General features: G+C 33.7%; 1 protein-coding gene across 2 annotated transcripts; it reads right to left on the bottom strand.

Moving 5' to 3' along the window:
* Window positions 1-240: 240 nt before the first annotated feature.
* On the bottom strand, window positions 241-5387 carry fy (fuzzy planar cell polarity protein-like protein). Of its 2 annotated transcripts, none has more exons than XM_074182070.1 (7): window positions 5158-5387; window positions 4985-5106; window positions 4782-4929; window positions 4306-4431; window positions 4057-4254; window positions 3230-3429; window positions 241-1585 (listed from the first exon to the last, which is right to left on the bottom strand). In XM_074182070.1, the coding sequence occupies exons 1-7, from the start codon at window positions 5233-5235 to the stop codon at window positions 1207-1209; spliced, it is 1251 nt and encodes a 416-aa protein (XP_074038171.1). In that variant the 5' UTR covers window positions 5236-5387; the 3' UTR covers window positions 241-1206. The 2 variants fall into 2 exon arrangements, with proteins under 2 accessions (XP_074038171.1, XP_074038172.1); XM_074182071.1 differs by having other exon boundaries at window positions 4985-5087; window positions 5158-5379.
* Window positions 5388-10187: the final 4800 nt, after the last annotated feature.

Below are 10187 nucleotides of genomic sequence, written 5' to 3'. Positions count from 1 at the left end.
AGCTCTAATAAAACTGAAAGTTTGATGGATTTAACCCAAGAGCCATCATTGATGTTCAATAACACTTGAAAGACCAACAACAGGAACCTAGCTCCTATAGGTCTGGAGCCCCTTTGATACACACACCGATAAAAAAAAACTTATTTCTTTTGAATTGGCACTAAGCTTCTTTAGGATGAAAGAGCTTCAATTGTTGTTTCCTACTTAAATAATAAGGGATGGTAAAGAAAATACACTACAAAAGTATAAAAAATATATAATTAACTGAATGGACGGAAAAATAGTTTTCAGCTACAAAATATAATAATGTATATGAGATTCAAATAGCAATACCAACTACAGGTTGAAAAAAAAAACAAGACGGAACTGCCAGATATATTGTAGTACAAGTGTGTTTGATTTTTGTTTTCAATTAATAATCTAGTGTGTTTGAAAAGGCAATTCTTCAGTCTTTTCATTTACATTTGATCAGTTACTTTTTTAAATAATTCCAACTACAACTCTAAAATATATTTTTTTTCAAATTAACAATTATGTTGGGCCCCGATTTTCATTTGGTCAACAGATCACTCATATACCTGGAAAAATTCATGTAAAGGCAATAAATATATGGTAATTTTTTTACACACCAAAAACCTTTTGAAACAATTTGATTAGTTAATATTGAAATAGGAATTGAATTTAACTAATATCGAATAATTGGCTTGATTTTGAAAGTCATTTAAATGAGGTTTGTGTGATCAGAATTTTTAGATGATAATAATTTCACACCTTGGATACTTCTTTGAGATTTCATGAAAAACATGGAATATGAATAAAATAAAAATAAGTGTATGTATGTAATTTATTCTAATTAGTATGGATAACTTGTGAGGTCATTAAAAAACTCCATCACAAAATCCTTTTTAGCTAGTCAGGTGTTATCAATAGTTTGCTAAGTAGCCCTTCTATGTTGAAAACAACTTGAAATCTATTCAATTTTGATTAGCAAAGAGAAACTTGCAGATCTTGATTGAAAAAAAAGCTTTCAACAATGATCCAATATTTCTATTCACATGGTTCTATCGAATGGAATAATTGTGAACTTTCCCACTTTCTTTTTAAGTTACATGAAGTCGGATATCCCCATTAAAAATCGTATAGGTATTCAGTGAAAACACACAAGATATATGAAATTAATAATCATCTTTAGCATTGAGATCTGATTCACCAACAAACTTGCTTATCTGAGACGAGTTGCTTGAGAGTCTTCTGAGTAATAAGTCGCATAGCATGAGTGGGTACCGAAGAACTGTACAAAACGCACAGTATATTGTCGTCTTCTTTGAGGGCGTGACACTTATGATACTCAGAACACCAGTAAGTTTCCATGCAGTTGTGCTCGACCATGGAATCCATCTCGTCCGATGGACCTGTGTTCTCGGCTACCTGATTTGTGGGAAAAAATTCGTCCATGACAGTTCGGTAGAAAAAAGTACGTAAAATGTCCAAGCGATGTGAGCTGTTGGTGGTTTTCCTCGACGAAGACTGTTGAGTGCTTTTGGACATCATGAACTTTCTCTTAGTTGTGTTCACTAACAGTTGACTGTAACAATATTTCAATTAGATACATTTTCTTGAAAATCGATATCCCAGAGGAAAGTTGTTCATCAAATAGACATTTATCTAAAGAGTATTCACCGTTATTTGATGAAAATTTTGTTCTTCCTTTGGAATTTATACATTTTTTTCATCTTATTGGAAAAACAAAAGGTCAAAAAATGGTTTTTTCATCCCTAAGAAATTATCTTTTTGGAAAACAGAGGCAAGTTGGATTTACCTATTTAAATACTTCAACAGAGTTTTTTGTTTGATTGATGACCTATTTATTTGGCAGAAATTCATATTGAATATAGGACAAATAAATTAGCTTTTGTCTGATTTCTACTATAATTTTTATTTGTTACGACCGGTTTCGGTTTGTTAGACCATTTTCAAGTAACTGAAGTATTTTTCACAAACAAATTTTTAAATATACAATGAAATAGTAAGTATATATGCTTTTGGTACATGCAATACCAAAACATTAATTATTTAGAAAATGACCAACTACTGATCCCAAAAAACTATACTTGTGGAATGGATTCTAACCTATTTGTTGACATTCATAAATTCAGAGTTCTAGTTGGTGATTGAGAGTTTTGAAACTGGGGTTTTTATGTAATTTATTTATTTCTAATGCTTCCAACAAATTCACCTCCCTTCCTATGTTGCACGTATGAAGAATTTTCATGTTTTCTCAATTTATTGTATGGTTTGTTTCTTCTAGATGTCCGTATAATAATAATAATGTGTCTTTATTTTTTTTTTGAAATACATACACCCCATGATAGAAACAAGGAGGCAACAAGGTGACAACAAAAACCAATCCTGACGCTGGACAGAAGTGCTCACCTCAATCTAAGGGGGTGGCTAGGGATGAACAGAAATGTCCACCCAATCTACCCTCCCTAGAAGTTCACTAGAATATGCCATCTGCTTCATGATCTTCATTTCTTTTTGAAAACCTTTCTCTGATGACGGAATCATAAATGCTCCCATGTATCACTGATCTGAATACCGATAATGCATGTGATAATGGACTGAAAGATTCCATGGAGATTGTACAGTCTTTAAAAGTATTCTTTCTATATATGTTGAATTGAAATTTATTATTAATGTTTGTGATAATGAGGATCAATTTAAGCCTCTACTACATTTCTGATATATTTAACCAATCGATATCCAGATATAGATCTAATGAGCTCAAATGAATTTTATGGTAATGAAACTACTTTTATATAGTTTTGGTTGCAACTGCGGCAGTCATCTTCAGTAGAGTGGTCGAAGTACTCTTCTTGGCATATCAACTGAAAGCTTACATTCCTATACTTTTATATACTTTCGTTATTACTAGAAAACATTTAGGAAAACAATGAAAATGACATGCACATTATAAATAAGAAAAAATAAAACAAAACCCATTTTGAAATTATTGCCCCCTTTTCACAATTCTTTAGGAATACAAACTGAAACATCATTATGAGTTCATTACATCACTGCTTCTGTTGACATAAATAAGGCTCAAAAAACCCTAAAAAATGAGTAACTCGTGTCATATAATGTTGAGGAATGACCTAAAGTATTTAGCAATCTTCAAAATGAACATCTTTGAAAAAATTCTAATAAGTTGAGGAAGCAATAATCTTACCCGAGAATACTTGGGTCAACAGAACAGGTGACAGGAAAATTTCTAGGCACACTCTGAACAGCAGCCTTGAGAATATCTGTGGAGTTTTTGAAACACTGTGTTACATAGTGTTCAATTTCACTCAGTACTGGCGTTGGGCCACAGAGGCAACACAGCTGAACTTCTGGTACCAATGTGCAGGTTACAAACCGAAAAGCTACCTGAAGTTATATGAAGTTAACATGTCTGTATACAGTGTGCGACATTGAATACCAACCAAATTGAATATGTCCAAGACACATTTGTTGAGAAAAAAATGCAAAAACTGGTTGATTATTAGTTCAAGGATGACATTGAGATCTTACCTCGTCTCCCAACAAGTGTGACACATTATTAAAAAAGTAATTTTATAGGGAATTTATTGATGTGACTGTTCACTATGTAACTTTTCATTTTGGCGCTCTCTTGTGGAAAACGTCATCAAGTTACTCCAAAAATGCACCAGAATGTCAGATGTTTCAAGACTAACTTATACACATGCATGGCAGTTAATGGAAAACAGTTCGAGCAGCTACTGTGGTTTAATGTAATTTGAAATTAATAAAATTATGCATTTATAATTTGAAATACAGAAAGTTGTTTTCCCTGTAAGAGGGCGATAAGATGAAAGTTTACACAATGGACAGTCACATGGATGAATTCCTTATGGAATTACCTTTTCAATGTTGTATCACACTTAGCACTTTTCCTATTCAAATTCAAAGACCTGTGTCATGAAGATATTCGATATGTTTTGTTTTCAGTGCGGCACTCTGTATAAGCATCTCTTTGGTATTAGTGTCACTTACCGTTGGACTTTTGTAAGGTAAGAAAACAGGAATATCCTTCGATTCGCCAATAATTTCTGTGGAAGCAAGTAGTCCTAGTAATCGAATTTCAACTGGATGCAGAGACCACCAGTTTTCCGTGGCTACTGCTATTTTTCCTGACACCAGTACGCAACTGTACATAGAATCCAAGCATTCTGTGAAAGAATCCAAAACAATCTAGAAATAATTTTCAAAATGCATTCTAAGGTAAATGAATTCGAGATATACCTGTATCAAATGATTTTCTGCACAAAGTATTGTTTCTACAAATCCCACAATATCTGAGGAATGTTTATTGCCGGGATTCCCACAATCCAGAGAATCTAAGAGTCTGTCAATAACAGGCAAACACACCTGAAAAGATTGTATCTAAATTCCTTTATTCATTTCTAGCACACAGGAAAACCCTTCTTACAAAATTATAATAACTACTAATATAAATATAATAATATACAAAACAACATTAAGAAAATTAGAATGAAAAGCCAGTAGAAATAGGCATATATTTAATAAATGGCAAACATAATGAATGAAACATTAGAAATAAAATAGAATGGAAGTGTTCAATGAAAATGTAAAGTTCACATGTATTTATTTCATAATCAAGTTACAGGAGTCTGGTTGACTCATAGTTACAGTGATAGATGTTTAATCAGGGTTTCTATTGAGCATTTGAAAATATAACAATGTTTGGTGGTTCATACCCGCAGTTCCCTTTTGAGTCTCTCAATGTTTCGTTGCAGTTTCAATTCCTTGATTCCTACTATCAAAACCATGGTATTGAAGACTTCTTCTAATAATTGGTTTAGGATGTCAATAGAACAACCGCTTGCAATACCAATTATAACAACACTGAAACAATCATCATACATGCAACAAATATCTTGTAAGTACAATAACTACGCACCTTTCTTCGAACTCTTTCCATGTGACAGCATAATCATCAGATGCTGTCTCCAAAATTTCAATTCCGAAAGGTTTTCCAAACATGTGCACTCCATTCAATGAACCTATTATTGAAAACGGTAACTGAAGAAGGTATATTAGTTTATTATCTACTGAAGAGATGAATCAACCTACTGTCTCAGTGTTTCCTTTTTTTCTGGAAAGAATTGGTAAACCACCTCCAGATGTACTACATAAAATGTAGGCAGACATTTTAGAAGTGAAAGTGCATTCAGGAAATCACTAAAAATAATTCAAAATAGTTTCCATTTATTATTTTCCTTTTTAACTACAAAAAAAATTTAAGATTAAAACAAATATATATTTATCAATACTGTACGCTGTATTCTAACCTAACATTTTGAAAAAATGTCACCAGGGTTGCCATTGCCATAGAATTCGATTTTTTATGCTAAAAACACAGAAGTGACAAAACTGATAATTCTATAATTTTATAACTTTTCAATATGCGCATGATTCATATATCAAGGTCAAATTTTCATGCGCTTCCATAGACTCTTGAGCTTTGGTGGTTCTAAAATATACACTAATTATGATGCTATTAAAAATATGGAAACGTCAAAATATTAATTGATAAATTTGTTGTGATTAGCGAGTGACAATTGACAGATGACGGATTTGAATTTACAATTTTGAAAGGGTGATTAATAAAATGAACCCTGGTTACTCTCTTCTTGTTTTACAAGAAAACCGAAACGTTACTGAACCAACTAGTATTTGTAATTTGTACTTCAGTTTCTACTTTGAAAACAACTTAACTTTCCGCTCATCATACATAACACACTTAAGAATTGATGACATAACCATCATGTTTTAAAAATAAACAACAATAGTATATTTTTCAGAAACCGATGACAAAAATTTTGGTTAGTAGCGGTCAAGAAGTGGTTGTTACCTCTATCTTCTATGGTTACTCTTAAAATAATCAGAATGGATGTATACTTTTTCAGGGGTACATGTGGAAACGGATAGTGTCGCCAAGATCTTTGAAATTTTGTATGCACATAGCCGTAAGGTTTTTCCATTGTGTTTCGGGGAAGGTTTTTTCAATATTCTTTTTCAAGCACTTGGTTCGTTTTGCCAAGGACTTGATAAACTTTCTGAAGGATTTCTAAAGGATTTCATAATTCCAATAGTATCTATATTAATAGAATAGGGAGGGTGAGTATAGGCCCACAGCACTCATAGGCTACATGTGACCCATTGTACATCCTCCCAAGGAGTTGTCCTCCTAAGTCATCGTCGATCATGTCTTTTCCAGGAAGGTGGACAGGTCACTAGTAGACATCTCCTTCATATCGGCAGGTGTAGGCCAAGACTCGTCGAACACACACTCTCTTATTGACGATAACTTTGGACACTCGCATAGGACATGCCTCATAATTTCATCTTTCTGTTCACACATCCTGCTTAGAGGTGTGTCCACTAGCCCCATATTATGGAGGTGTTTTCTTAGTTGACAGTGGTCAGTCAGAAATGCTACCGTTAAGCGTAGATTTTTCCTGATCATCGCTAGATAATTCTTCGGCGCCAGCTTCCCAGGGACGCCCAGGGTGATCCTGGCAAGAGTGCATCCTTTGAGTGCATCTCTTTAGGGATTGAGCATGGGTGTAACGTTTGGCTAGTTCCACACAATTGTCGAAATCATCAGGTCGTAGGTGCCACTGGGTCTTAAAATTCTCAGTCCAGCCGCTTCCTTGACTGAAGAGTCGGCAATGCGATTACCTTTACTCCTGTCGTGCCCTTCAATCCACCTCAGGATAATGTTATTGTCTACCGAGGCTTTGGCTAAATCTTCCAAATGGTCCAGATTTCCATTGATTCGTTAATGTTGCCAGCCAATATTTGGGACGGTTCGCTATAACATTGTTTTGTGAATAAATCGTATACAAACTGGACAAAAAAACCTTCTCGAAACAACTTTACTTTCATGTGCATATTGAATTACAAAAAAAAACACTTTTCTTTATTCAGTTCGTGCTCTTGTGTTAAGGAAATGAATCAGATATCATAAATAGGATTGCTGCACAATATAGTAAATGGAAGAGGTAAAATTTCACTTACTCCGAATACTGTCTTTGGATAAACTCAACCACTATGGTGTGAGGGGCACACCTCTGGATTGGATACGGTCATATCTTTGTGACAGATGGCAGTATGTCTCAATTAAAAATGAGTCCTCTGGGTACTTAAAAAAATGACTTGGGTGTCCCACAAGGGTCATTACTTGGCCCTTTGCTATTCATAATTTACATCAACGACATTGATAAGCTCCCTGTGCCATCATCCTTCACTATGTACGCAGATGACAACTCACTTAAAATGTCCAACACTCGAGAAACTTCCATAACGAAAAACTGACGAAACTTTCTCCGTAGTTAATAATTGGTTCCTAGCTAACTTTTTTTTTCAAAATATTAATAAAACAAAATATCTTAGATTTCATAGCCCACAGAGAACCTGTGAGGTTATCCTATGATCTCCACCAATGTCACAAGAACGAAGTTTCTGGGATTAAATGTCGATAACCATCTCAATTGGAAGTCTCACTGCGAGGATATTGTTTCCAAACTTTACAAAGTTGCCTATCAATTTGAGAATATAAAAGAAATTTTGAATCTTGATCAGTTGTTGCAGCTCTATTATGCACAGCTAGAAAGTAGACTACGATATGGTGTGACCTTTTGGGGAACATAAACTTCATCGTTTTGTGTTTTCATAGCACAAAAACGTATTATTCGTTCAATGTTGGGTTTCAGCTCTCGAGAGAATTTTTATTTCTTTTCAAGTACTTATTTCCTTTTAAGGATCTGTTATTTATAATTTTTTCAATAAATTGATGGATAGTAGGATAGTAGTATGGATAGTATTACGTGGTAGAAAATCATAATGAAGAAAAAAGAAATGAAACTTTCTATGTTTTTTACCACTTTTATTTGTAACTAACGTTACTGCAGTTTCGTCCGGACATTCTAAAAGTTATACTTATTGTATAACTTATACAATAAGTATAAGTTTGAAAACGTCCGTACTTATTGTATAACTTATACAATAAGTATAAGTTTGAAAATGTCCGTATAACTCATACAATAAGTATAAGTTTGAAAATGTCCGTATAGAACGAAACTGCAGTAACGTTGGTTACACATACAAGTGGTAAAAAAATATAGAAAGTTTCATTTCTCTTTTCTTCATTATTTATAATTGTTTTATGAGGTGTTTGCCATTCGTTTTTTGCTGGTATATGCCTTTGTTATTGAACCCTTTGTTTGACTTTTTCCGTACAGTTTGTACCAGAAAATGAAATCATATCCTCTTCTATTCTATTCATCTTCAATCGATGCTTCGGAATAATATACTTTCTTTATTGCATCTTCAGCACCAACATTACATTAAAACATTGAAAGATGAAACACTCAATTTATTCATAACATTTCGAATGCATGTCACGTATGAGTTGAATCTATTCACGTCATTATGACAGTATGTACTGACATTCATTCGCTTATTTGATATAATCCCAGCCATAGGAATTTTGATTAAATTGAAAAGGAGATCATATCTTGGGGAAAAAGTTTTTGGGTATCTACTTTTCCATCTCTATACATCTTTGTAACGATTTTTTTAAAAATTAATTCTTTGTAAAGAGTTCATTTTGGAATTAACCGCTTTCATTGTTTCTTTGGAAGATTTCCCCAGTACGAGAAGTTGTGTACGCCCCTGTTCCCAATAATGTGAAAGAAAAAAGGACAAAGAAATGACAAAAAAGGAATGTTTGCACACCTGTTTTTGATCTTTAGGAATGCTGGCATAGGAATCCGAACCAATACTCATTTTTTAAATATAGATAAAATTACTAAAATAATTAAATGTGGTTCTGAAACGTTGAAATGCCGAATGCCAGTTACAAGTGAAGTTGAATATTTTGAAAGTGCGGTTTAGAAATTACTTTTTATTTGCATTGTGATTTGTCAAATTGAAATCTAAATATCTGTAAAACCAGCTTCAAGAATCATGAGCCTCATCATAACCGATGATCTGTTGGAAATACTCACCTGCAACAGTTGTTTGCGGTATTTGTCTGTACGTCCCGTGAAAGTATACCCAAATAGAAAAATTATGTGCGGAAGGTGCTCTCATGTTGGAGATTCAGGTGTAGTCTCGCTATTCAATCTGTTTGCTGATAAGTGTTTCTTCAAGTGCACCAACAGATTTGATGGGTGCAGGGAACTCTTGCCCTATTCTGAGGTTCTGAAACATGAATCAATATGTTTTGGAAAATTCTATCTGTGCCCGATATGTCCAGTTTCCACAACGACGATGCCTAGTTTTATGATGATCTCCCACTTCCAGGATATTCATGTAAATATGTTCCTTCGTGTTCCATATTTTTCCATCAATATCAATGCCGCATCAGATAAATTTCTTTTTTTCTTGTATAGACATCAGGAAAGGCTGTTCTTTATCAGTTTCAAAGTACATTCATCAACTGATTATATTGAGATTAACAATATGCTCCTGGGAGAACATGAAGATGCAGAAAATATGCGCTGGAGGTTCATAATTGATACTCAAATATATTCTGAAGAAAATCCTTGTGATGTTTATGATTCATGGATAAATAATCATGGGATAAAGATGGTGAAGTCTGGAATAACGAAAAAAAACGGAAACATAAATGTAACCATTGAAATTAATATGGTAACAGCGCCAGCGGGTGGCTTCGTAAAGTTACGAACATTTGAACCTTCTGCTCGAGCTGGTGGAATTCATTATGATCATTTCAAGTTGAGATATATACATTTGAATGATAGATTTCTGAAAACTTATCCCAGTTATTCAGTTGGAGATAATTTGACTTCATTGATGTGTACTGTCAGAGATGCTACATTCGAACTTGTACTTTGCTGTTTCAATTGTAATCAAATGGCTTATTCCGTCTGTGAAAATTTTACTGATGATATATTCGTAGTAATAATGAAAGAAAAATTTTATCTTTCATGTGATTATTGTACAAAGGCGGAAACTGGTTATTGCGCACCAACAGATGTCATAAGAAAAGAAACTTTGAAATCAATCTTATTTTTCTGCTATTGGAATTGTGGGTCACTTTTCAACATAGATTCTTTAAGAATACATGAAAT

The sequence above is a fragment of the Leptinotarsa decemlineata genome, unplaced genomic scaffold, assembly GCF_025532065.1.
Source record: "Leptinotarsa decemlineata unplaced genomic scaffold, Ldec_3_MD MMD2_tig00026328_RagTag_RagTag, whole genome shotgun sequence".
NCBI lineage: Eukaryota > Metazoa > Arthropoda > Insecta > Coleoptera > Chrysomelidae > Leptinotarsa > Leptinotarsa decemlineata.
Note: the sequence above shows the minus strand (reverse complement) of the source record. Positions and strands in the feature narration are given on the sequence as shown.

Excerpts from the sequence above, each read along its gene's own strand:
- fy (XM_074182070.1), bottom strand. The coding sequence starts at position 5,235 with ATGTCTGCCTACATTTTATGTAGTACATCTGGAGGTGGTTTACCAATT. Across the intron at positions 5,107-5,157 it reads AAAAAGGAAACACTGAGACA|TTACCGTTTTCAATAATAGG; the intron begins GTAGGTTGATTC and ends TACCTTCTTCAG. Across the intron at positions 4,255-4,305 it reads CAGAAAATCATTTGATACAG|ATTGTTTTGGATTCTTTCAC; the intron begins GTATATCTCGAA and ends AATTATTTCTAG.